The 27,550-nt window shown below is 43.8% G+C and overlaps 2 protein-coding genes across 7 annotated transcripts in view; one reads left to right on the forward strand and one right to left on the reverse strand.

Moving 5' to 3' along the window:
* The first annotated feature begins 3,399 nt into the window (after positions 1-3,399).
* On the forward strand, positions 3,400-20,061 carry RMDN3 (regulator of microtubule dynamics 3). 4 transcript variants are annotated; one of them, XM_042942388.1, is made up of 13 exons: positions 3,405-3,672; positions 4,031-4,243; positions 6,503-6,695; positions 7,125-7,268; positions 12,546-12,837; positions 13,627-13,729; positions 16,494-16,554; positions 18,047-18,122; positions 18,277-18,354; positions 18,597-18,695; positions 18,900-18,953; positions 19,066-19,146; positions 19,387-20,061. In XM_042942388.1, exons 2-13 carry the CDS (start codon positions 4,057-4,059, stop codon positions 19,438-19,440), a joined length of 1,422 nt encoding a protein of 473 aa, XP_042798322.1. In that variant the 5' UTR covers positions 3,405-3,672; positions 4,031-4,056; the 3' UTR covers positions 19,441-20,061. The 4 variants fall into 4 exon arrangements, with proteins under 4 accessions (XP_042798323.1, XP_042798322.1, XP_042798326.1 ...); XM_042942392.1 differs by having other exon boundaries at positions 3,616-3,672; positions 4,152-4,243; XM_042942389.1 differs by lacking the exon at positions 18,277-18,354 and having other exon boundaries at positions 3,400-3,672.
* A 1,323-nt stretch (positions 20,062-21,384) lies between these two features.
* Positions 21,385-27,550, reverse strand: part of RAD51 (RAD51 recombinase) — a 33,587-nt gene continuing 27,421 nt past the window's right edge. For all 3 annotated transcript variants that reach the window (XM_042942394.1, XM_042942395.1, XM_042942393.1), the window contains exons 7-10: positions 23,087-23,200; positions 22,479-22,608; positions 22,150-22,271; positions 21,385-21,704 (exon numbers count right to left, since the gene is read on the reverse strand). In XM_042942394.1, coding sequence (XP_042798328.1) covers positions 21,581-21,704; positions 22,150-22,271; positions 22,479-22,608; positions 23,087-23,200 — 490 coding nt within the window. In that variant the 3' untranslated portion in view covers positions 21,385-21,580. The remainder of the gene's footprint in view (positions 21,705-22,149; positions 22,272-22,478; positions 22,609-23,086; positions 23,201-27,550) is intronic.

The raw sequence follows: 27,550 nt of genomic DNA on the forward strand, positions 1-27,550 counted from the left end.
GGGGCTCACACTCACAAATGGTGAGATCATGACCTGAGCCAAAACTGAAACTAGGATGCTTGACCAACTGAGCCACCCAGGTGCCCCTAGGAAGAATAATTTGTTAAGTAAGTGTTAAGTATGTTAATGGTTAGACACAGAGAGTAGAGCCATAGTCCCAAGACACTTGGCTATGTTGCCTCTCTTGGGAGAGCCAGGTAGATGAGGCTTGCCTTTTCTGGTCAGAGAGGAGGACAGGAATCTGGGGTCTGCTCTGCTGTCTTCTCTCAGGCTGGACTGGGCCTGGGAGAAGACAGGAAGGCAGTGCAAATCTCAGGCTGCCAGAGCTTTATTACATTTGAAAAACTGGTCTGCAGATGCCACATAAGATAGAGAGCTCCATCCAGAATCACCCACCCCACTGCTGATTGCTCTGGCAGCCACATGCCCATACGATAACATCTTTAATATCCAGGGGGAAATGAATTCCTCTGCTTGGTCTGCCTATCTGGCCTCGCCTCTTGCCACAATCAGTTTATCTGGCAGATCTTCCTCTCCTGCAGAAAGAGGAGAAATTGTTCTTCCACAACTCAGCTTTTCATCATGAAAGCATTGTCTAAGTGGCAGGGCCTGGATATTGGTTATTCCTTCTTTCCTTCCTTCCTCCACATTCAGCTTCTGTGGGTGGCTTCTGCTTTGGAGCTGTGCTAGGCTCAGGGCATGTGGAGATAAACTGAGCATGAACCTTATCCTGGAGGAGTGAACACTCCAGTTGGGTAGCCAGGCTAGAAAGCAAATAATCATGGAACCAAGTGTAATAGAGGTAACAAAACCTCAGGAGCAAAGAAAAATAAAAAGATGAAGTCCACCAAGGTGGTGGGCTGGAAAGATTCCCCAAAGGAAATGAATTTTTATTCTCTCCAAAAGTTAACATTTTTTTAATGACTGAAGAAACACATGCAGGGGCACCTGGGTGGCTCAGTCGGTTGAACGTCCGACTTCGGCTCAGGTCATGATCTCACAGTCCGTGAGTTCGAGCCCCACATCGGGCTTTGTGCTGACAGCTCAGAGCCTGGAGTCTGCTTTGGATTCTGTGTCTCCCTCTCTCTCTGCCCCTCCCCTGCTCATGCTCTGTCTCTCTCTGTCTCAAAAATAAATAAAAACATTAAAAAAAAAAAAAAAGAAACACATGCATATCTCAGAAAAGTGAGAAAAAATAATAGAAAAATTATATTAAAAACACTCTTCTCACTACCAAGACAATTATAGTTAGTGTATTTCAGGAGCTATTATTTGAACCGAATCCTTAAAAATGAGTAGGAGGTATTGGTAAATTTCTACTCCTTAAGCTGTGGGTGGGAACCTTGTTGCCTTTAAATTGTTCTTTATAATGTATATATACATTAAATGTACTCTCTTATTTGTAAACTATTTCACAATTAAAAGGTAAATAAATATCTAGTCAAGGGGCGCCTGCCTGGCTCAGTTGGAGGAGCATGTGGCTCTAGATCTTGGGGTTGTGAGTTTGAGCCCCAAGTTGGGTGTACTTACAAATAAAATCTTCAAAAATATATGTATATAATATCTAGTCAAGGATTTGAGGAGGGCTGGTGTAGATATTTCAGTTGTCACTAAATTTTAACTTGCAAGAAATGCTGATGATAAAACTGGAATCATAGTCCTCTAGTTTTGTTTTGAAAAAAATTTTTTAGCGTCTATTTTGAGAGAGAGAGTTCAAGCATGAGCAGGGGAGGGTCAGAGAGAGAGAGAACCTCGCATGGACAGCACCGAGTCCAATGCAGGGCTCGTACTCACGAATTGTGAGATCATGACCTGAACTGAAATCAAGAGTTGGTCGCTTAACCAACTGAGCCACCCCGGTGACCTATGTATTTTTAGTGTTTTAAATTGCAAGAAGTTGCATAAAATCACAAAAGTGGATTATAAAATTTTTTTAATGTTTTTATTTATTTTTGAGACAGAGCATGAGCAGGGGAGGGGCAGAGAGAGAGGGAGACATAGAATCTGAAGCAGTCTCCAGGCTCTGAGCTGTCAGCATAGAGCCCGACGCGGGGCTCGAACTCACAGAGCGTGAGATCATGACCCGAGCTGAAGTCGGAAGCTCAACCGACTGAGCCACCCAGGTGCCCCTATATAAGTGGATTATAAAAATCAATAGGCCATGGTGGTGTTAAACTGAAAAAACAAAACTGCCAGTTATTTCACCAGCGAAAACAGGTTTATTCAGGAAGAGCAGAGAATTGTAATCCATGACAAGCAAGCTACAGCAAAACCATAGGCAAGTTCAACAAAGGAAAGGAATGTTATTTTATGGAGAAGAAAGAGGAAGTTGGGAGGAGTTGTTCTGAACATGAATCCACTGGAAAGAAACAAGAGTTTAGGTGATGATGGTTTCTCTTTGGCTGAGTTGCAGGGGTAGTTGATTTATTGTAGGAGATGCAATCATCGTACATCCTTCTCTATTGGAGCCTGTATTTGATGATTCTCTTCTGTTGCTATTCTTCTGTTATGCGTCTATAATTGACAATTCTGCCTGTAATTGACATAAAGTGGAATGGTTCCCCCTTCCAGCCTTCCCTTCTAATATCCTCTGTCTACTGTAGAGGTTTCCCTTTATTAATTTTCACAGTGGGCACAGAAATCCTGATGAATACAGATTTTTTTAAAAATGAAATGGTATCTGAACGAATATAAGCAATTAGAGATCAACTCAAGTTTCAGCCTCACCCAAAGATTTAAAAAATGTTATCATTAGAGGAATGAATGTCATTTACATTCTGGAAATGGAAAAACAGTTTATAACCCTGTTGATTAAGGTACTACAGACAATGCAAGGTTTAAGATTTTTTTTTTAGTGCTGGGGTTTGCATCTATTATATTGTTAAGTGTCAGCAGGGAGAAGCTGCCCCTGATGACTCAGGGACCTCTTCTGAGTAACCAACAATTCATCTGGTCTAATTTGAACTGCCAAAGGTGCTATCTAGTACTTAGTAAATGGTTCGAGTAAAAAATGTATGAACAAAGGAGACTGGCTAGCTCAGTCGGTTAAGCTTGGGACTCTTGATTTTGGCTCAGGTCATGGTCTGGTTTGTGGGTTCGAACCCTTCATGGGGCTGTGCGCTGACAGGGCCAGCCTGCCCCGAATTCTTGCTCATTCTTTCTGCTCCTCCCGCTCTCCCTGCCCACCCCCCAGGCAATAAATAAATAAACATTTTTAAGAATGCATGAACAAATTAAGCCAAAATCAAATAAAGTCTGAGTTATGACAGAGCGTCAAGGAAAGGCGGGAAGGGGGTGGTGTTTTCCAGATAGATGATGGGTCAGGCAGAAGCAACAATAGACGCAAAGAGAGACATTCGGGAACAGCAGGAAAACTGGTGTGACTGGAGGGAAATGGAACCTCAACTGGCCAGAATGTGGTACTGCTGGAGTATCCGACCCAGAAGTCTCTCTGCTCTTTCCCTCTCCACCTCCCTCTTCGGTTCCCCTTTCCCGCTCCCAGCTGGCACCGCCCCCTGGAAAAAGCAAAGGCTGAGGCAGAGCCTCAAGCGGTCATCTCTCCGCCCCTTCCTAAAGGCGCGTGGGGCTGCTGGCGCCGCTTGATGACGTCACGGCCATTGACAGCGAGAGGCCGCGGCCGTGGCTGCTGTCCCCGTGGTTCCGAGCGGTCGGGTAAGGGTCTGAGTCGATCTGCTGCCAGCCAGGGTGCCTTCCGAGGGCGCGGGGGAGGCCCGGAGCTTGCAACCGGGGCGGCGGGTTTGTTGTCTGCAGTGTCGTGGGAGGGAGTTGGAGGCCCAGAAACCTGACTCTGAGATCAGGGCTGCGGGTGTGTTGGACAGGAGGCTGCGTCCAGGTTGGGTGAGAGGCGCGTCAGTCCTGCACAGGAGTCTGGCGGAAACCTTAGGGTCCAGAGGGGATGAGGGTAGTCGGGAGCTCAGGTTCTGGGCAAGGAGATATTTCCAGGGGTTCGGCCTTCGGGGTGGGTGGACCACGCTCACGAATCTCTCTCCTCCTGCCCGCCTGCTTCCAGTGGCTCACGTGGGCTGCAGATGAAGCATGTCTAGACTGGGGGTCTTGGGCGGCGCCCAGGCCGGGTTGGGACTGTTGCTGGGCACCGCCGCGGGCCTTGGATTCCTGTGTGCCCTTTACAGCCAGCGGTGGAAACGGACCCAGCGCCACGGCCACAGCCAGAGCCTACCTAACTCCCTGGACTACACACAGACCTCAGAGCCCGGACGCCAGGGTAGGTAGGAGCCGGTCCCCTGAGGCCACAGTCATGGTTGACGAATGGGCCTAGGGTCCTGGCTGCGTTTAGCAGGACAACGGAGTGGGGGTGCGTGAGAGTTTCACCTTTTTGTAGTTTATTGAAAAGGAAAGCAGTCTTCCTCTTCTCTTTTTCTTCGTATAATTCCAGGAAAGTATATTGGGAAATTGTTTAGCTTTCAGGCTTAGTTCAGGCCACAACGTGCTATGTGTGTATAAAAGGCACTTGCTTAGTGGTGGGTGAAGTGTTTAATAAGTAGAGAAAAAGTCCAAAAGAAGGCAACAGGGAAAACTAATCTTATGGGGATTAAGTCTTGAGACTTAGGTATTAAATTATGTATTAGAATTTGAAGGGACCTTAGAGACTATTCAGGTTTTTTTTTTTATCCTTCTTAGGAGAAAATTGAGATTCAAAAAGATTATGTAACTTTACTGAGGTTGTCACAGAGCAATTAAGTGGCAGGGCTGGGCCTGGTCACCTGGTCCTGTGGACTTCCACAGCATGGAACTGGGAGTGCATTTACTGCAATTGAAGCTGAATGTGGCTGGCTTCCAGCCACAGCTGAAATGGGTAGTGCTTTCGTTTTGCAAAACTTTGACCTTAAGTCATTTGACCAAAGCATCTAGGGCTGGTTCAAGCCACTCTCCTCATGTGTGTGTAATAGAGGCACACTCATATCCTCTCACCCCATGTTACTTGGGAATGGGTGTTTTCTGATTACCAAATGCCAGATGGATTGGAAAAGTTAGTTTTAGAAGAGTCTTCAAAGAGTTATCAACTTATTTATTTTAAAGTTTATTTATTTTGAGAGAGGGTTGAAGGGGCAGAGCGAGGGAGGGAGAGAGAATTACAAGTAGGCTCCACACCATCCTCGCCGAGACCAATGCGGGCTGGAACTCACTAACTGTGAGATCATGACCTGAGCAGAAATGGAGAGTCAGACACTTAACTGAGCCTCCCAGGCACCCCTAGAGTTATCAATTTAGATTGCACCTGTTGGCCAGCATTTTATAAGCTGCTGCTAACCTAGTATTGTGAGTGTGCTAGTCTTTCCTTTTTTTCCCTTGTCGTTTGTTTGTAACTTCTTAGCAGTTTTTCTTCTGCTGTTTGGAGAAAGTGGCATGTTCCCAGAGACCTTTCTTTTTTAAAATTTTATTTAATCTCTACATCTGAGGTGGGGCTCAAACTCCACCCTGAGATCAAGGTCGCATGCTCTTCCTATCAAGCCAGTGTGTTCACGCCCCCCCCCCCAATCTTTCTTGCTCTATGCTTTTTTAAAAAATGTTTTAATGTTTAATTTTGAGAGAGAGAAAGAGAGCGAGCAAGCATGTGCACACAAGTGGGGGAGGGGCAGAGAGAGAAATCCGAAACAGGCTCCAGGCTGTCAGCACAGAGCCTGATGCGGGGCTTGAACCCATGAACTGCGAGATCATGACCTGAGCTGAAGTCGGTTGCTTAACCTACTGAGCCACCCAGGTGCCCCTCTTGCTCTTGAATGCTGTTGGGTACGTATTGTAATGGGGACCTACACTGTCACTAGATGTCCTTGAACACATTTATGCTTGCCTGGACTGTGGGTCCTGCCTTCCTAGTTCTTCCCTATTTTTACATTTTCCAGGCCAATTGCCTTAGGTAGCTACCAGATGTTAGCATTTATTGTTGGAATTTACCCGAACTCAATTGAGGGCTTGGTAATGGTGTTTTTCCCATGGGGTGTGGATGGGGTATTCCCAGTATACCTTTGCTCTTAGTAACTGCCCCTTTCTTTGCCCTTCTATGATGGTGTTAAATGAAGAGGAGCTCAGAGTTGTCTTTGCTATTCTTTGTGAAATGAAAGATCAGAATTTGAGTTCAATTTTAGTTTTGCTGTGTGTTGAGTATCGACTGCCTGGTATTTGAGAGCTAGGCATGTAAGGGGTTTTGTTTTCCTTTGGCAGGGCAGGTGTCCTGCCTTCTGGGTACTAAACTCTTGCAAGCATTTTATGTTACCTGCCTTGCTGTGGAAGTTTCTTGGAACAGAGTGGGCTCTTGTTTATAGATTGAGATCTTGGAATTTTTTTTCTTTGAATAGTCACTTGAGACTTGTTACCAGGACCTACCTGTGAACATATACTGTCTGAGCCTCAAGGGTTTTTGTAAATTGAGCTCCAGTGAGAAGCAAGTGTTCTTGAATTCCAGGTCCAAGATCTTTTCCTCACTCTATCTCATGAGCGTCATTGTCTGCTGTCATTCCTTCAGTGAGGCCTTTGCGGGCAGTCCCAGGCGAGGCTGGAGATGGTGCAGTGCTGCCCAGCCTTCCACGAGAAGGGCAGGAGGAGGTGCTGGACCGCCTGGACTTTGTGCTCAGCAGCCTGGCGGCCCTGCGGCGGGAGGTGGAGGAGCTGAGGAGCAGCCTGCAGGGGCTTGCCGGGCAGATTGTTGGGGAGGTCCGGTGAGTGATGCGGCCTTCTGTCCCGCCTCGCCCCCGCCCCTCAACTTTTCCCAGCCCCTATAGCTTTTCAGCTGAGCCGTGTCCTGGCCTTTGCTGCCTGTCCCTAAGGAAGACAGTTTTACAGCTTCTCCCATAACTGGCAGGGAAGCTGTATGCTTGGTACCTTGCCTTCCGTAAGTTCCTTGCTGCTTTTGGGTCCTCGTGGTCTGTGGGAGCAGCTGAAATGCTTTGTTCTGACTTACCTGGTGTGCCCAATGGGGCTGGGCCAGGGAGCTGCCCTTCTTGTTCTCCTAAAAGTAGAGACCAAGGATTTTGTCCATTCTTGGCCATTTAATGAGCAGCAGTAGTTAAGAGCTTCCCTCATGGGGAAGGGAAAAACAGCCAGGCTGGGGCCTGATTGCACCCTCTCTAAAGGGGCCTGCTTTTCAGATCCCACATGGAAGAGAGCCAGAGAGTGGCTCGGCGGCGGAGATTCCCTTTTGCCCGAGAGAGGAGTGACTCTACTGGCTCCAGCTCTGTCTACTTCACGGCCACCTCAGGAGCCACGTTCACAGATGCTGAGAGTGAAGGCGGGTGAGTTTTTTCTCCTGGAGGCAGTTGTGGCTTCAGCTGGATTACGTTTTGTGAAAATATTATTTATATAGAAAATTCACACTGAGCTGCGTGAATAATTTTTGGAACAAGGTAAGGGTATAAATGAATAAAGTACAGAATAGGTTAAACAAGAAAAACCATCTACCTTATGTCACCCAGCCAAGTGGAATGTTAACAATGCTTGATGCTTGCATCTGTTATTTTCCTCTGAGCAGGTTTTTTTACAGTCACCATACTATTTTTTTATTTTTATTTTTCCTGTAACATTAGTTGGGCATTTTCCTGTGTTATCATAGGGGTTTATAATTTTTTTTTAAGTTTATTTATTCTGAGAGCAAGGGAGGGGCATAGAGAGAGAGGGAGAGAGAGAATATCAAGCAGGCTCCACGCTCCCAATGTAGAGCCCAACATGGGGCTTGAACTCAGGAACCACAGGATCATGACCTGCGCTGAAATCAAGAGTTGGATGCTTAACCAACTGAGCCACCCAGGCACCCCTATATATTTTAATTAAGTAGGCTCCATGCCCAATGTAGGGCTTGAACTCCCGACCCTGAGATCAAGAGTCACACGCTCTACTGATTGAGCCAACCAGGCGCCCCTATTACAAGGACTTTATAAGCATTGTGTTATGACTTTATTTCCTGCATTCAGTGGCTGGGCCAGGTTTACAGGGCCCTCCAAGCACCAGTGGTGCTCCCCTCTCCTGGGAGCTCCTGTGTTCCCACATGGGAGGCTTGCTCATGCTCCCTTGGCATCTTCACAGGTGGGAGCTGACTGTCCCAAGTACTTGGTAGCTTAGCACTTCTGACTGTAGGCCTTACTGTGATATGGGCAGCAGGCAGGAGTCTGGTGGACAGCCTCCAAACATGGTCAGGCTAAGGGCTTTTCGATTTTAAGCCAATAGTGCCATTTTGAAACTTCTGTGTCAAGGATGGAGTCTGAATGAACATTTTTGTTGTGCCTGATGCTGTCACTGGCAGCTTCTGCCCTTGTCTATTGCTGGCTCCAGTCATCTAGGTGGCCTGAGATCTCAAGGCTGACCTTTCTTCCTCCTCAAGGAAAAGAGTGGCACAGAGAATAGCCCAGCCTTATGTGGGGACAGAAGGACTGATTTAGTTATAAACATGCACACAGCCATTCAGCAGTGTTCTTTAGCTGAAACACCTTATGATAGTAACTACTGTTCATTTTTCCTGTGACAGCACGCTAAGTACTTTAGAGGCATTTCCTCACCTAATTCTCACAGGGATCCTATGAAGTAGATGCTGCTCTTCTCCCTGTTTCACACATGGAGACTTGAGGCTTAGTGAGGTTTGATGCCTTGCCCAAGGTTATACAGCTACTGAGTGCAGGCTCAGCTGGGCTCGTCTGCAGGGGTAGAGGGTCTGTGATCAGGAGGGTCTGTGATTTAAGGCCTGGCTTGGTTGTTGGGGCATAGAAAAGCTTTTTCAGGAAGAAATGTTCCATGCAGCCCTTGGGAGTTCTTCCCATGGACTAAAGAGCTGCCACAGCTCACTGCCCAGGAAAGACCTACCCATACTATCCACAGCTGTAGTATCTGTTCAGTACATCTTACTCAGAAAATTTCAGTCTCATTTTCTTGTTTGGGCCATTATATTCTCCTGCCTGTCCTCATTGGTTTTCTAAGAAAATTAAGAATGATATTACTCTCTTTTTCGATATTACTGCCATTGGGAATCTGTGCTGGATTTGATCATTGCTCGGGCACCTCTTGCTACAAGCTTTAGTCCTCCACTTCTGACTACTGTTGTTGGGGTTGTTTGATCCTTGTTATCTGTATTGTCAAGGGTTCATGGGCGTGGCCCCTTTCCATTTACCTAATACTTCTGCCTGTTTCCAGAAGGCGGTGTTAGAGGAGGGGGCAAAAATGGAATTCATGTTTGACACATCTGGACTGAAAAGAAAGAAGGACAAAGTGGACCCTGAGACTTAAGGAGCATCTCTGTGCAACCCATTTTTAGCAGGTCACTGGAGGTGGGGAAACTGATGTTTGTAAGAGGGTAGAAGAGGAGAGGTCACAGCTCTCCCCAAGATCAGGATGTAGAACTCAAGACTCTTAATGATGATTTTAAGAAGTTGTACAAACTTCTGGGAAGAGTGAGAGCCAGGGTGTTCAACCAGGGAGGCCTGTGGGTGCTTCACTGCTTGGAGTGCTCATTGGGGCTCCCAAGGCCATAAAGGGAAGGACAGGCCCATGAGCCATCTGTGATGGGACAAGAGGAAGGGTGGCTTTCTTAATTATAGCTCCAGCAAGCTCAGCCCATGACCGATTGTGTGGCACGTAGAAGCTCATGGTGGGTCGTGGTGCAAGACTCTGGTTTAGCTTGTTGCTATCTGGGGCAGTGGCCGTGGTGGATAATTCTTTTTGCCATGGTCAGTGCCATATAGGCCAAGGGGGGGTTTTGGGAGGAGAGCATAAACCCTGCAATAGCTTTGAACATGTGGGACCAGGGAAGGAGTGCTTCTTTGAGGGATGAAATGCTAAGAATATTTGATGCCCTACTCCCCTAAAAGCTGTATTGCCTTTTTCTTCCAAATAAAGGAGCAACTTTGAACTCCCAGGGGATCGATTGAATGTGGCAGAGGCAGAATCGCCATGGGGGTTCGTGAGCTTGTTCCCTGAGCATTGTACCAAACACAGCTTTAGTTCTTTCCTGGTCAAAATGCAGCTTCCCCTAAAACACCAGCTCCTCCAGCAAGCCTTCCCAGGCATCCCAGCCAAGAAGGATTGCCTACAACCCCATTGCCACCCCTCCTTGGGCATTTATCACCTCATTTAGGTTGGTCTTATCTCCCTCACCAGTTAGTCTCCCATGCCTGGTTGTCTTTGAATGTTTTAGCTCAGCCCTTCTAATGGGGTTTAGGAGGAGTCGAAGAAACTTAATTGTCAGAAGAAGGGGATATGCGTGTAACTGAGTCCTTGATCACTGACTTGGGGGCTCTCCTCAAGGGGTGGAGTAGGGTAGCTCTAGCCTCCTTGCTTCGAGGGAGCCATGGATCCTCTACCCTGTATGGGAACAGTGTGTTCCACCCAAGGGCACAGCTCCAAAGAGACTTTTCAAAGGTCCCTGCCAGTCCCTGGTAGACCTCAAAAGCCTCAGGGCATGTTAAACAAAAGGCACATCTCTTTCTCTCTCTCTCTCTCTCTCTCCTGTCTGATTTCTCCAAGGGTTGAACTGGTGGTCTAAGCGTGAGAAAATGGTATCAGTGTAGAGACGTAGCCCCTGTAGCTGAGCCCTGGCAGCTCACAAGGCTGATGTCTGTGCTTGAGCAATAGTGTCTGCCCACCCACTGCATGCCAGCCCCCCAGGTTGCAAATTAGTGAGGCAGAGCAGAGCTCCCTGAAGCTAGGCTGAGGTGCAGTAAAAGGCCTCCTCACTGTTCAGCCTCACTGCCTCACAAGGACCCACCAGCTCTCACTCCGTGGGTGGCAACAAAGTCCCTCCTGACCACTTCTTTTCTTCAGCCATGTGAGCTCTCTGGAGAGACTATGCAGATGCCTCTGCTCTTAAAGGGGTAAGGGTAGGGGTCCCTCCCTGGGAGACTCCTCATTAGAACTTCTAATTGGAGGGGGTTCAGCAGCAGGCAATGGTGTCTCCCCTTCTAGCAACAGGAAACATGAGACTCCAGCTCTTTGTCCCAGGTAACCCATTTACCCATCTTGCCTTTGGGCCTGGCTGGCATGAGTAGAGGCACTAGTAGACTCTGATTTGATTTTCTCATTTGGGGCAGGCTATTGTCCAAGCTGTAAGAATTGGTTGGGAGTTTCTCTAGGCTGCCTGTGTGTGGTCTTGTTCGTCACCAGCCAGGTTGGTTTGTAAAATCCAATACCACTTTTCCTTGTCCCTTTAATTTCTGAAGTTTTTACTGCACATTGCTAGAGGGGAAGAACTTGGGTCACATTTACTCAGCAAGGTGAAGTTAGGTTTTCAATACCTTACAAGTTCCCGTAGTAGCTGATCCTGGGACCCTTGCAGCATGGATGGGGCACTAGGTCTGGTTGCTCATTTGGTACTTCTGGATGGAGCTTCACTCCTTGCTATCTGTCTTTCTGACCTACAGCTCTCAGCCCAACTTTAAGTGGTCTTGTATTATCTTTATTTGTAAGTTTCCCTCTCATCTCTTCTTCAGCCACAGGTATCCTGTCCCCATCTTTCATTCCGGGATGGAGGAAGTCTTATCCCTAAATGGCCCTAAGATCCTCCTTGTGCTTAGGAACCTTTTGGTTCTGACAGAACCTGCTTTGTCTTCACTCAAGTCTGGAGGTTGCTCTGGTGTCTGGTTCTAGCCCTTGAAAGTCGTACCTTCTCAGTTTTTGTCTGAGTCAGCTGGTGGTTAGGGAGAACATCCCAATCAGCTGCTAATGAAGCCAAGAGTAACTTGGCCTCCTCTTCAGTGAGTGCATCAAGGTTGGGGGCTCCTAGGAGGCATTTCTTATGGTGGCCCCAGAGATACCTTCCCAGGGCGTTCTGTTTGCATCTTCCTCCTCTCTTGATTCCAGCTGCAAAGTGGCCTTTCCCCATCCCTGGCAAGTTCCTAAGGTTTCCAAGGGCTACTCCTATTGTGGTTTGGGTTTGGCTGCTGACTTAGGAGAGAGGTGTACCTTGAATTGAGAAAGGAAATGTTGCTATTTGGGCTGCCCGTGGCCTCAGAGGCTGGCACCCACCCACATTGTTTGTGGCAGGTGCTTTTGGCTGATAAAACAAAAATGATTGACAGGCCCTTAGCCTGGTGAGAATCTAGCTCAGGAGATCAGTTCCACCTACATTATAGTTTTAATCTTAAGTATGTCTTTTTTTACTTATAAGAATATATGCTCACTAAAGCAGTCCTGTATATTAAAAAATACAAAAAAAGATTACCTTTAATTCTTCTGCCCTGAGATCTACAAGCAGTATTTTGGTACATTACTTTTTAGGCAGCTTCTCTTCTAGGCTTTTTCTGATTATCTGCCTGACCTGGCGGTAGCTCAGCATCAGCCCCTGGCTGCCACAGTGTCCCCTGCTGGTCACTCTTTCCCTCCAGGAGGCATCATTTTCCCAGCCCATAGTTCCCCCTGGGAAGTTTTCTCTCAAGGACTAATTTCTGCCCTTAAGTGATAGAAATGGTTTTTACTTGGGGCTTTGGACAGCAGTGCCATGAAGAGCCCCTGTTTGTCGGTGGGGATAGACCCTAGGGCTCTGAGGCTAAAAAATCTCCCTTGACCCTGTCACTTACATTTCTCTGCCACAGGTATACAACGGCCAACGCTGAGTCAGACTACGAGCATGACTCTGACAGGGAAAGTGATGACGGGGAAGACGAAGTGAGCTGTGAGACTGTGAAGATGGGAAGAAAGGATTCTCTGGACTTGGAGGTGGAGGTGGAGGTGGCTTCAGGCCCAGCGGCCAGAGCCCTGGAGGCTGGAGGCTCCCCTGGCCTGGAGGATGTGCTGCCCCTCCTGCAGCAGGCCGATGAGTTACACCAGGGCAATGAGCAGGGCAAGCGGGAGGGTTTCCAGCTGCTGCTCAACAACAAGCTGGCGGTGAGGCTCCAGCTCTGTCTGCCCTTACTAATCCCCAACCCTCCGAGAATGAAAGCAGGCCCCTGTAGTTGATAAGCCTGAAAGGTGACCTGGGAAGGGAAAGGAGGGTGAGATGGCTGGTTCTGCATGTACCCTCCAGGGCTGCATGTGCTATTCAAGTAGGCCACGCACTGCCCCCAGGGGCCTAGGTGTGCCGCCTGCCCTAGAGCTTCCTCCCCAGTCCTCTGCCTCCTGTAGAACTACTGCTAAAGAGCTCTACCTCTTACAGTAGAGAAATGTGGAAAGAACCAGAATATTTTTTCTTTTTATTTCCCTTGAGGCAGAGCCCAAGCTGCCTGCCCTACTTGAAATTTCTGTAACAAGTGTATAGGTCATTCAACCACAGTTCCTTTCTCTGGTTCACTGCTAGAATTTATGCTCACCCAGGTATAAATACCCCAGTTAGAATTTTTCCTTTTCTTGGGCATTTTCACTTTTTCATCGTGTCAGCAAGACTTCTCTTTCATTGTGCCTCACTTCATCTTGGAGTTGACCTTTATTCCTCATGGTGTCAGGCCAGAATGCCCTCACTCTGAGGGGTTGTGCAATCTACTGTCTAGAGATAATGCGTCCTTAGTTAGCTAAGTGTAGGTGGGAGGTCATGGGGATGAAACACTGTGCATAAGGCTGGCCTAATGTCAGTTTATAACACACTAGCTTAGAAACTGAAAGGGGCGTGGGGAAAAGGCCAGAGCCCCAGTTCTCTGCAGCTGAAAAGGGGCCTTATCCATCCCTCTGTTTGGTCTGCAGTATGGAAATCGGCAGGACTTTCTCTGGCGTCTGGCCCGGGCCTACAGTGACATGTGTGAGCTCACTGAGGAGGTGAGCGAGAAAAAGTCATATGCCCTAAATGGTAAGTGCTGACAGATTCCTGGTGGGAAGGTGACTGATTCTAGGTATAGCTGGCTCATCTGGGGCTCAGGGGAACTACTAAGAGAAGATGTAGGCTGTCAGGGCAGTTGTGGCTCCCTCTTTCAGTCAGCACAAACTCTGGTTCCCGTGGGCTTCTTCCTTCTTGAGACAGCACAGTCTGTTTCTCTGCACATCATGATTAATACAGGTGCAAATGTTTTTAGGGATAGTTGTATCAAACTAGTGCAATTCTTTGTTCTCACTCCCCAGCTGCAAGAGAGGGCAAAGCCTACTTTATTAATCTGAAGAGGGTTTTTTGCTGTTTTTGCTGTTGCTTAGGAATCTGGTTTGTTATGGAGCCTGTGGAGCATGTGTTCTAAGAACAGGAGTGGAATGTTCGGTGAGGGCCTGTAAGGAGTAGTTTGGAAGACTACTGCTAGCTTAAGAGTCTTTGAGATCAATTTAGCAACTCTGTTACCAAAGTGTGTATCCTGGGAGGTAGGGTGCATCTGAATTATGCCAAGTTCAGGGCTCTTCCCTGTCATATCACTGAGAATCCTGGGACTTTGAGAAATGACTGGCTTTGTGGGGAAGATGGGTCCTGCCTAGCCATACAGCCCAAGTCAGGCACCATCAATAGACTTCTAGGTCTTATTCAGTTATCTAAAGTCAGTTGAACTATCCAAAGTGGACATGTCTACTTCTTCACTTACAAACATTGAGTCTTTGCTAATGTAGAATCTGACATACCTCAAGGTCATTGTTCTAAGCATTTGTAGAATTCTGTCAATATAGAAAGACTAGGCCAGTTGAGTTGAATGTTTATTGATATTTTCAGAAAAATCTCCAAGTTTTAACAGAAGGTGCTTAATTACTGTTTGCTTCTTCTCAAAAGCTTTTGCTTTCCCTCCTAAATTTCAGGTGAGGATTCTGATCAGCTTTTGGGCTAATATCTGGACTCTTGGTATCAACAAGAACCTTTCTTTTTGATCATTGATCATCTCTTATTAGTACCAGTAGCCAGGATGAAACCTGAAGGTGAAGGCAGAGTGGTGATTAGAGCAGCCATAGCCAGTGCTCTGGACTGGTCTGCAGAGCTTAGCAATTCTGTACAAGTCTACTCCTGCTGGAGGACAGATTGAGCATCTTTGGAGGCCCTGCTTCTAGAATCGTGGCTTTTTTAGGACCATCCTTGATGTGTCTAAAGTTCTTCATTTTGTTCTATCTCTAAAAGTCGGACCACCAGGAAGAGGCCATTGTGTGGGATATTAGGTGATATCTTTTCACCCTCATGTCTAACTTGGCAGGAAGAAACTCTCAGCTGATTTTTCTATTAAGAGAGTGCTTTGAAGTGGGCAGGGAAAAATCCACTAAGAGACCATGTCCTCCCACTGATGGGGCCACAGTTGGTCATTGTTTAGAAAGGGGAGGTTATAGGGTGCCTGGGTGGCTCAGTCAGGTGTCCTACTCTTGATTTTGGCTCACATCATGATCTCAGGTTTCGTGGGCTCAATCCCCACGTTGGGTTCTGCACTGAAGGTGTGGAGGCTGCTTGGGATTCTCTCCCTCCCTCTCTCTGCCCCTCCCCTGCTCATACAAGCCTTCTCTCTCAAAATAAAAAAGAGTGGTCTTAAAAAGGGGTGGAGGAAAGGTTATTGGGGAGGGGTATTATTTCTCATCAGCCATCTTAAAAATGTATTTGTTGCATATGCAACTTTATACCATAATTATAATTTCAGCATGAAGAAACATTTCACATCAGCTAGCCTATCACCTCAACCCATTACTTTCGTTCCATTTTCTCCATGTTCCCTTTGAAGCCCTCTCGGCTTTAATCAAAGAAGTCCTATTTTGCAGTGTGCTCTTTTCTCCATTGTTGTAGGCATGATGTTCTCCAGCTAGAGGGCTCCAGGCTCCTTGTTAGCCTAGGAAATCCTTGTCAAGAGCCTTCATGTGTTTAGGCCTTGATTTCTTTATCAGTCTTAGTGCCTAGAAAACTAAGTGAATGTCATCTCTGGTCAGACGTTGGTCCATTTGGCTCTGGTGAGGAATTTCGATCTAGAGCTGTGTTTAATCTTGGAACACAGATCCATTAGAGAATTTGATTAAAGCTGTAGGCCCTCTCCTCAATAAAATTTTACCTGTAGGTAAAATTTTATACAACTCCAAAAAATACATGGACACCTTGAAGCCTGTCCACAACCCTCTAAGATAAGGTCTGTTGGGAACAGTTTGATTGCCATTGCGTTGTTTTATATTTAAAATGCTTTGAAGGGCACCTGGGTGGCTCAGTTGGTTAAGTGTCTGACTTTGGCTCAGGCTGGCTGACTTTGGCTCTCACAGTGTGGATTCTAGCCCTGAGTTGGGCTCTGTGCTGACAGCTTGGAGCCTGCTTCGGACTCTGTGTCTCCCTTTCTGCTTCTCCCCAGCTTGTGCTCTCTCTCAATTAAAAAAAAAAAAAAAAAAAAAAAAAAAAAAAAAAAAAAAGTTTAAAATGCTTTGAGCACATCAGGTGGATGCTGTAAAAACAAAACAAAACAAAAGGTAGCTGGTCAGCTGATGACAGAGACAGCTTCTCAGGGATAATTTCTGCTTCCCCTCGCTCTATTTATAGCTTTTCATTCTGTTCAAACTCAAAATTATTTCAAACAAATCTAGCCAGGGTAGGGATTAGTAAGAGCTAGAGCTGTTATTGTTGCCAGAGCCCCTGCTGTGGAAGTGTGCATGGGAACCCTTGTCAACTCTGGATTACCTTTGTCTTACAGGAAAAGAAGAGGCAGAGGCTGCTCTGGAGAAGGGGGATGCGAATGCTGAATGTCACCAGTGGTAAAAATCTACAGGGTCGTGGGAAGAGTTAGCATGAGTTAGAGTGGAAGAGAGCCATTTCTCTGCCCTGACCACAAAGGCGCTTGCCAAAGGAGACAGGAGAGGGAGCAGGGACCTGGGGGGGAGGGGGGGGGTCGTTTTTTGGAAGGTGCCTTGGGAGTGAGGCAAGGGGAAATAGGATTTGTTGTTGGGACTTAGAGAAACGCATAGCGTTTTAAGAGTTATCCTAGCTACAAAATTTGTGGGTTCTTGGCTCTTCAAGGAAGCTGGCACAGTTTGTAGTTTGTCCTGCACAAACTCTTCCTTCCCCTAGCTGCAGTCCCTGGCTGGTGGTGGACTTTGGCTTCTTTGCTTGGCTTGCATGAGTTAGTTTATCAGCTTACAAAAATATCAACCCTGTTTGTGGTCTTTGTCAGGCAAGGTTCTGCCAACTTCCACGGGTCAAATCCAACTTGTGTCCTGGGGCCTGTTTCCAGCACCTCAAGAGTTTTTAGTGAAAATTCTCTTCCCACCTCTCCCTTACTTTCCATATTTCTGCCCTCAGATTTCCAGCACCTCAAGAGTTTTTAGTGAAAATTCTCTTCCCACCTCTCCCTTACTTTCCATATTTCTGCCCTCAGATTGTCTCTGCAAGAGCTCCTCTCAGGGATCATGTCCTTGGTGCCACTTCCCTGTGTTCTTCCTTGGGGCTCCTGGACTCCCAAGGATAGAAAATAGCCTTACACTTTATTCTTGGAGAACAGCTGTTTGGGAGGAAATATGGAAATGAGCCTCTGGAAGTACTGGATACAGATGCCCCCGATATTTAAGTGAATAAATGAAAAGGCAACTTGGGTCTCTACACACTCATTTAATGTCAATTGTGCTTCTAGAAACAATGCTGGGGAGATAGGGTAGTAAGATGTTTGTTTTTGAAGATGGAAAGCTGGCTGGCTTTGTTCCCTGATTGGGTGGGAGGATATAAATCTGAAGCCTGTCTTCATCAGCTTCTGTTGGTTCCCAAATTAACATTAGAATTTCCTAGAGTATCCCATCCCAATTTGTCCACGAGTACAGCTTCCCAGGGACATCCTTAAATACTTCTAAAGCTAACATAGACCTTCTTTTAGTATCTGCTCAGGAGATGATAAGCAATGTATTTAGGTCCCTTACGTTTTGATGATTATTAGATCCACTTTTTAAGTTTTTATGCCCCTGCCATGGCTATATTCCTTATATGAAGAAATTAGTGGAGATTTGGACTGAGACATTGCCTAAATGTTAAGTAGGAGAAGCTTACTGTGGTGGGACCCCACTTTTTTGTACCTAGCATACTTTGGAGAATTGTGAGCCTACCAGTGTTTGTTAAAGAATATGAATTGGGACTACAGATTTATGAAGAGAGTTTTATACATATAAAAATGCTATTTTCAGCTCTACTTGAAGGGGGTAGAGGGTAGTTGATGAGAAGCCCATTCCTTGTCCTTGAGCTCGCTGCCACTTTCCCCCTTAGGTATGCAGTGCTTTGTGGTCAGCTGGCTGAGCATGAGAGCATCCAGAGGCGCATCCAGAGTGGCTTTAGCTTCAAGGTGAGGAAAGGCTTCTCTTCCTTCCCTTGTACTGCTCTATTCCAGATTGCCTGCTCTATCCCAGCTCCTTGCAAAGGGTGCTCCTGCAGTGTCTACGACTTGCTCTTCCCTTAGCAACTCTGATGGTAGTTTAGATTTACATTTTTCCCCTCAGGAGCATGTGGACAAAGCCATTGCTCTCCAGCCAGAAAACCCTATGGCTCACTTTCTTCTTGGCAGGTGGTGCTACCAGGTAAGCTAAATTCTGGGGCCTGGTATCAAGGCCCTAAGTGTCCTGTGACACTGCTATCCTTGCAGTGAAAACCTGCAAGCAGGGGCTGTAGCCTGGTCTGGCTCAAGTACCCATTTCCTCTGAATGGTTGTGTTATGGGTGACTGGACCCAGCCCTATCTGACCATGTTTTAAGTACAGAATATTTGATGTTCTTAAAGATACTTAAAACTTTTTATTTACACCTTGCTCTTTTGGTGGCAGGTCTCTCACCTGAGCTGGCTAGAGAAAAAAACTGCTACAGCCTTGTTCGAAAGCCCTCTCAGTGCCACTGTGCAGGATGCCCTCCAGAGCTTCCTAAAGGTATCGGGAAGGAAGGGACGGATTTCTGGTAGGGGGCAATTTTCTATGGGAAAATCAGAACCACTTGGATAGCTTATAAAAATAGAGTTCCCTGGATGACTGGATCAGTCTTTGGGATGGGAACTGGAAAGCTCTATTTAATAAACCTCAGCCTGACTTGAACATGGTAATCCCCTTACTGAACCGCATTCCTCCCTTTTCTAGGCTGAAGAACTACAGCCAGGATTTTCCAAAGCGGGGAGGGTATATATTTCCAAGGTAAACTCACCTGCCTTTTTCAACATCGATGAAAACATGTTATTTGTGGGAAGTCCTGAAAGTCCAGGTCTGGTGGTATTTCTCCCAGGTTTTCACTGTTGTATCTTTTCAGTGCTACAGAGAACTAGGAAAAAACTCTGAAGCTAGACAGTGGATGAAGTTAGCCCTGGAGCTGCCAGATGTCACCAATGAGGTAATACTTTGAAGAGCTATTGAATCACGTGACCTTTTTTCAGGAAAGAATCTTCCCTAGAAAATTGTATATAGGTTCTTTTATATATATCTCACCTAGGGGAGGAGGCAGATTTCATAGGCTGTCCTGCGAAAGTAGGTAAAAAGGAAGCAAAGGGCCCTTCTCAGGTATCAGTGGTTGGGGAAATGTTAGCTTTTCGAGTTCTGGTCTAGTTTTGGTTTTATTCTCTTGTCTCCTTAGGATTCAGCTTTCCAGAAAGACTTGGAAGAATTGGAAGTAATTTTAAGAGAATAATCATATTTCAGTGGCCTTCATGACTTGAGGAAGACTGCCCTGCTTATTAGATCAGGAATCTAAGACTGCTTAAGTGAGGGTCCTGACTCCCGAGCCTGACTGGTATCTATAACCATTCCCCAATTTCTTTCCTTGCCCACTGGTTAATTTATTCTAATCCCTTATCTAATCTGAAATTGGGGAAGTACTTGAGGCCTGGATTTCTGTAGTTCTCTTAAGTGAATTCTTGAAAAACCAAGACTAGCACTGAAGGCTGCCTTTAGCCTGTGAGTGGATGAACTTCAAAGAGCTATGGGAACAAAACACAGAACTTGTACTCTCTAATCTTTTCTACTGATTAACATTCAACACCAAAGTATATAGTCCTAAAACCATACACTATCAGGGTAAAAGGAAAGGTCATAGCAGCCCAAGAATATTGCCCTCTTCTCCCCTATCATGTGAATTCTAACTATATTCCTGGGCTGAGGGGCTGGAATACTTGACTTCCGGAATAGAATCCCAGCAGCTTTTAGAAAGGCACAGTGCATAAGACAGGAGACTGTGAAATGATGATCTGAGGAGTTGCCTGGAATATATTTTGGTACAAACTTGAAATAAACCAAATTTGATTAGAAGTGACTATATTCCCCTTTCTTGCTTGACATTTCCAGAACTACTTCCTACTACAGAAGCTATTGCAGACAAATAGCACCTAATGTTTAAGCTCTTTTCAGTGGAAATTTTAGTTACAAGTAAAAGAGGCTGGCCAAGGTCTATTCTAACTAGTTGACTCTTATGGCCAACAGCACAAAGCCTAATCTCACCTATGATAATTCAGATAAATTTATAGGACTAAAGGATTGAAATCCTTTTACTTCCATTCCAGAATCTGCCACTCTGGCTTACTATATATATATATATATATATATATATTTATATATATACATACATATACATATACATATACATATATACATATATATATACATACCATCCCAGGTTTGTTTTGTGGTAATGAAGGACAAGACCTGAGAGATACTCCATTCTTTAAACAAAGCTTCATTAAATTGACTGTGTCTTCCTATTTCCCTACATACAGTAGGATCAACACAGGCAACAGCAGAGATTTTCTATGCCTCCCCTTCCAACACTAGCCGAGAGGCCCTTTGAAATTTGAAGAGCTGGTTAAAATTCATCCTGAGTAGAAGTCTGAAGGGGAAGAAAAGAAGTATCTCAAACCCCTCAAGTAGAATAGTATGGACAAGTATCAGGACTCTATAACAAAAGCTTAATACAAAGGCCATGGGAAAGTCATTGGATATTCATCTTGTAATATCTATTACATTGAAGGCTAGTAAGCTAAATCATCTGAATGTATGACTTCCCTTTAAAATTCTCAATTTTAAAGCAATAGAAACTGATCGGTTAGTGCCAATAAATTATTTTGAAGGCCCTCTCTTAAAATATTCAGCTTACACCAGAATAACTCCTATAAACCGCACAAATAACTACTTTATTAGTAGCCCCACACTAAATCTACTTAGAGCTTCTGAAATGATTAAGATCCCAGAATTATCTTGAGTTACTCTTAGCAGTTAAAAAAACAAGCACATAGATGTTGAAGGGCTGGTACCCCAGTAGGCCTGCTCAGTAGCCCTTAAATAAAAACAAATTCTTCTATAATTCAGGCAAACTAACTTAAAAACCTACTTCTGACAGTTTTACTGACAAAAAAAACCAAAACAAAACACCAGTGAGGAGACCTACTTCCTTTGCCACCCAGGCATTTCAACATTGTTCAGATAGAGGAGTCCAGTCTCACCAGCTTTTGTCTTCAAGGGAACTAAAGATTGGCCAGGGGAACATCTGTTAGTTCTGAGTCAACCCTAAGGCACGATGTCAAACATCTTCCTTACTTCCCCCCAAATAATTCACATAGACATTAATAAACTCCAGACAGAATAAACATTTCAGATCAGTTTGTGACTACTGACCTGTCTCCTGTTTACACCATCAGAAAAGCTGATAGAATAGGTGTTTTTCCAGAAGCCTTTTTCTGGCAGGAAAACAGGAAGAGGCCTGTGAAGAAGCCCCAGGGAGCAGTCCTCTCCATTAGGCTGTAGCACTTAAGCTTTATCACAGGAAAAGCCCCAATGAATCAGTCTTTGGCATCTCCCACTCCATCTGCATTGATGGCAAACATAGCTTCAGCTTCAGGAAGACAGGGAGAATCGTAGATTTTGCAGATTCTGGTTTCCCCTCTTCCTTTCCTCAGATACAGTCTGACCCAAAGAAACAGACCAAAGTTATTATAATTTTAAAATCTTTTTCCTATTTATGGTAGATATGAATTTTTTCCCAGATATATATACTTCCTAGGACTTTGGGGATCTTTCTGTATTCCTTAGGGACATTTACAACCTGGAGGAATCAACTTCTATCCTGCCCCTACCTTAGTGAATTTAACATTTTGAAATAATTACTTTTTTACTAACGAGGAAGAGGCCTATCATATTCATTCTTTCATATTTGGGGGCTTTTCATTCTTTTGTAAACTAAAAGCAAACATCTGTACTAACCAGGGCATGACAATTAGATTTAGCAAGGGCTCCTGTGTCTAATTATACAACAAAAGCTTTAACCAGGTTTAATGGAAATGTTATATCTTCATGTTTACTTCAGTTAATATGACACCCCAAGACAAAATCGCTTATCCCATCACTTTACCTGGTTGTTGAGGCATGAGCAATGATATTTCCTCCAATAGGTTTTTTAGGATCTGCAGCAAACATGGCTGCTCCATCCACTTGGGCTACCACCTGGTTGGTGATCACCACTGCTACACCAAACTGATGGGGGAAACAATAAATGTCATTTTTTGTGGCCAGATATTCAAAGAACCCTACTGTTGCCACCCCTTTCCCCACAAAGTAAAGAATGATTAATATATATATCTCTTCCTATCTGTTATCTTCATGACACCAGGTACTGATGTTCTGATCTCCCAGCAAGGACCCTGAAACTTAGGCATGGTCTGTCCCTATCCCACAACTTACCTCATCAGCAAGTCGCAGAAGCATCCGCAGAAACCTGGCCAGGTGCATCTGCCTGGCTGAAAGTTCCCCTCGACCCGAATAGTCGGTTCTGTAGAGGGCAGTGGCACTGTCTACAATTAACAGTGCATACCTATAGGAAACAAGGACTCTATGAAGCCTATTTCTAGCCTGTGTCAGATTCTGCTCCCTTCCTTACTACCCTAAACTTTCATATTCATAGTTATATTCGTACATAAATGTGTTAATTAAAATATTTGTACAGTATTCACGTCTGAGGCACTATGTAATAAGTAAAATTTCCAGTAAGTTCAAGTGGACTATGGCTTCATCTTTTTTTTTTTTTTTTGGAAATAATCTCTATACTCCACGTGGGGCTCAAACTCACGACCCCGAGATCAAAAGTTGCATGCTCCTCTGAGCCAGCCAGGTGCCCAGTGGTTTCATTTTTTTAACACCGACTTGACCTGAACCCACAATGCAAGAATGTGGAACTAAAACTTACACCTCCCCTGTCTAATTCAAGTTACTATCAATTCTGTCACATAGCCTACATAAAATTCAGGGTAAGGGCTCTGGAACATATTCCATGTCTTCTACTGAGCACAGACCTAGATTCTACCATCATGGCTGATGCTTGATAAAGGAGCTGGGTCTGGTGGTCTGTGTTGAACCCTCGAGCATATGCTACATTATCCAGGACATCACTGCCGGAGAGACCATATCTAGAAGAGAATAGAGAACATTTTTAGACTGCACACAAAACTCAGGCAGACTTGAAATTAACAAATTACTTGGATGATTAGGCAAGAAATGTTATGACCAAAGAATATTAATTCCTTTTCTACTAAAAGTAGAAGGAGTAGATCTACCAGGCAGGACTTCAGACTAAATCAAATTTAGTCTTTGAGGACTCCTGAGCCAAAATAAGAAATTTCTAAATCTAATGTTCCAAATGTTTCCCGGAAAAACCAAAGCAACATGACAGAATTGGAACTGAAATCATCATTCAAGTCAATTAAATTCATGTAAACTATTGTTATACAGGAATAAAACCTTCTGAACAGACTCAACTTGAAGAAGTTCAAGAGAAGTGTATTTCGTTTTTTTAAATAAAGGTTTTCACTTTTTAAAGTTTGAGAGAGAGAGTAAGCGAGCTAGTAAGAGAGGCACAAAGAAAGGGGGACAGAGAGAATCCCAAGCAGGCTCCACACTGTCAGCATGGAGCCTGACCCGGGGCTCTATCTCACAAACTGTGAGAGCATGACCTGAGCCAAAATCAAGAGTCGGACACTTAACTGACTGAATCACCCAGGTACTCCTGTATTTCATTTCTTCTATTTTCTTTTCTTGCTAGTAACCAGTTACAGTTAAGATAGATTATAAGACATGTATCCAGTGTGGTTAAATAAGTGATACCTTAGTTCATCATGTGCTTCAATAATGATTTTTTCCTTTGCATTTTTTAAAGTTTATTTCCAGAGAGAGAGAGAGAGAGAGAGAGCAAGCGTAGGCGCACATGAGAGAGGGGAGGGGCAGGAGAGTGGTGGAGAGAGAATCCCAAGCAGGCTCACTGACAGCTCAGAGCTGGACTTGGGGCTCAATCCTATGATCATGAAATCATGACCTGAGCTGAAACCAAGAGTCAGACACTCAAATGACTGAGCCACCCAGGTGCCATTCCTTTTGCATTAGCATATAAGAGGACCTTTTTCTCTTACTTTCTCAAACTTAAAAAAAAAAAAAAAAAAGGCAAGTAAGATATCTTCTATTTTCTTAGAATAATCTTTTTTTTTTTTTTCTTATACCTCTCTAACTGCTACCCTAAGATTTGAATGCTCAAAGTGGTATGAGTAGGACAACTTTTATTTTCATTAAATATACCATAATGGAGACCCATTTCTTCAAAGATATTTTGATTTTATCCATCTATCAAGACACAACTAAATGCCTGCATTTTTACAAAGGTTCCCCCTGCACCTCTCAAATAGATGTGATTCTCCCTCTTGTGCACTTCTAGAAAATTTGGTTTAGGACTTTATATGGCACTTTTGAGGAGCCACCCTACCATTCTTTTACTAGACTACAAATTTCTTGAGGGAAAAACTTGGCCTCTCTTACCTAGCACATTTTTTTATACCTAGAAAATTCTGAATAAATGTTACTGAATAAAGCTTTTATCTATAACCTAAAGAGAATCATACCACTATACCCAAGTAATATTTTCATATTAATGTCACCTAAAATCATTACAGTTCAAAAGTACACCAACTCGCTTATATCATAGTTTAAAAGAGAATCTGTTTAAACAAAATCAAGGCACTGTAATTCTTTGAGAACCATAAATTTCTATGTTTATGATCCTGTCAGTCTTTTATAGAAGCAGTCTATGTGGAGACTCTGATCTTTACAAAAGCATACACTGCATTAAACCTATTCTTCTGAGATTCAGCTTAACAGTTTTCCTCTGGCTTTTCCTCCCCAACAGAACAGAAAAACAAAGGAATATTCTAGCACTTGGATAGAGCATTGCAATGAGGTAAACCTCAATATCAGGACATCTCACTCTAACCAACTGAATTTTCCACATCATCTTTGTACTTTATGGACATTTCACCTGCTATTCTTTGTCATTATCAACACAAGTACGTGTTCAGCTTTGGCATTAAGTGGATTGATGATAATGAATTATTAAGTCTGAGCATGAAGATAATGAGATGCAATAAGGATAGAGTTTTATCTTGGAATCCTGACCAGTTAAACTGGAGATAAAATTTTCCATATTTAAATCATGGCTGTAAGAAAAAAAGATTCAAGAGGCCTAAGTACTGCACTACACTAGTCTAGATTTGCTGAAGAAACATTAATATCATCTATCAGGAAAGTATCTTTTGCTATAAGAATAAGGATGGTTCACCAGAAAAACAAAGAGTTACTCTGGCCTGTCAGCAGCATTCACAAGAAACACTATAGGGATCTCGATGCTTACATTCCTGGAGCAGTGCATGGAATTTTCAATTCCCATAACATGGAAAAAGTTGGCTAGAAATAAGTATCCTCTCTCATAGTGTTTCCAGAACTTCCTCAAGAATAACCTGGAACACTTATAAAAAAAAAAATTTCCTGGGCCTAACCAAGACTTAATAAATCACAATTTGGGGGGAAGAGGTACAGTAATTTATATATTTAACAAATACCTCAGGTGATTCTTAACACGTAAGTATGAAAAACAGCTCATATAGCTTCAAGGGGGTTCTGGCATTCTTTGAGAGTATTTAAAAGAACTTTCAAAAAAGGTGGTGACACTGTAGCTAGCAATTATGGTCATGGCTTTTAAACTTTAGCAAGCATCCAGATCACCTAGAGAGCTTGTTCAAACATTGCTGGACCCTATTTTGATTCCCTAACAATTTCTGATTCAGTAGAATGTGAGTGGAGTCAGAGGATTTGTACTGTGAACAAGTGCCCAGGTGATGCTAATGTAGCTATACTGAGGACTGTATTCTGGAGAAGCCCTGAGTTATAGTAACCTGAATGTGGGTCAGTATTCTTCAACAACTAAAATGAGGGTTGTTCTGTTGTGAAGGGAAATTAGGTACTAGCTTAAGGAAGTGCTGTTACTTCCTCAGAACTATAATATAAACACAACATACATAAACAGAAATTCAATTACAAAAAGTTTTCTGATAGGTAGAAGTGATAAAATAGACTGACATTTTTATTTAAACATATTTTTCCTTGCTTGCAACTCTTGATCTTGGGGTTGTGGGTTTGAGCCCCATGTTGGGTGTAGAGATTACTTAAAAAGAAAACCTTTAAAAAAGTACAATAAACATTTTTCCTTTAGTTGACAAAACAGCCATAAACATGGCCCTAATTAATAAATACTAATTCATTCATTAATAAATGCCAAATGCCCTTTTCTAGGGCTTAGGTAGACAGTGAGTGATCAAAACAAAGCCCTGTCCTCATAGCCAACATTTTACTATCTCATCTATCCTATCTGAGCACTCATTTATGTTACTGGGCAAAATTCTAACTCAAAAAACTCAGCTACTGAAACAGTGTACTTAAAAATTAAAAGTGTGACTTCTGTACAAGAACAAAAATAACTTTGGGAGGGAAGATACAGTGTAGTACACCCATCTTTAGAAAATGAAGATCAGGGGAGCCTGGGTGGCTCAGTTGGTTGAGTGACTCTGGCTCAGGTCATAATCTCGTGGTTAGTGAGTTTGAGCCCCACATTGGGCTTGCTGCTGTCAAGCTTTGGATCCTCTGTCCCCCTCTCTCTGCCCTTCCCCCACTTATGCTCTCTCAAAAATAAACATTAAAAAAAAAAAGAAAAAAATAAAACTAAGATCAGGTTGCAAACGAGTGAATCTTTTTTTGTAAGATTTTATAAGCAGACACAAAGAGCTGCAATTATGGTTCCAACTGATTTTTTTGCCTCAATGGTTTATGTTTGATACCCTGGATCCCTCAAATTGTAAACTGTGAAAGAGAATTCGGTTATAATTCTAAAGCTAAAAAAAAATTATTTTCAACTTAGCCAGTCAAGTTTCAACTTGAGTCTGATGTCTAAACATGCAATTAAATTATATTTAATGACTAGGTTTCATTAAAATGTGTGGTAGGGACCAAATTATCACATTTGACTCTAGACAAGAGAAATTAAGTAAAACTTTGGACAGTTTATTTGAAAGATGTATTAGGGGACAGAGAAACTTGGACATTTGTTACCAACTTTAGTGAGGTATAATTTACACGCCATAAGATTGACCTGCTTTTAAGTGTATAACTGAATGACTTTTTAGTAATAAAATTTGCAGAGTTGTACAGCCATTATCACTATCTAATTTTAAAACATTTCCGTTTTCCTGAAAAGATCTATCAAGTATATATGCAGTTATTTCCTGTTCCTACTCCCTGCCCAGGCAACTACTTATCTATGGTCTCTACAGATTTTCTCCTTCTGGAAATTTCATATAAATAAAATTATATAATATGTGGTCTTATGTTCCTAGCTTTTATCATTTAGTATGTCTTCTGAGGTTCATCTATGTTATAACATGCAT

Source organism: Panthera leo, chromosome B3 (genome assembly GCF_018350215.1).
Source record: "Panthera leo isolate Ple1 chromosome B3, P.leo_Ple1_pat1.1, whole genome shotgun sequence".
Classification (NCBI taxonomy): domain Eukaryota; kingdom Metazoa; phylum Chordata; class Mammalia; order Carnivora; family Felidae; genus Panthera; species Panthera leo.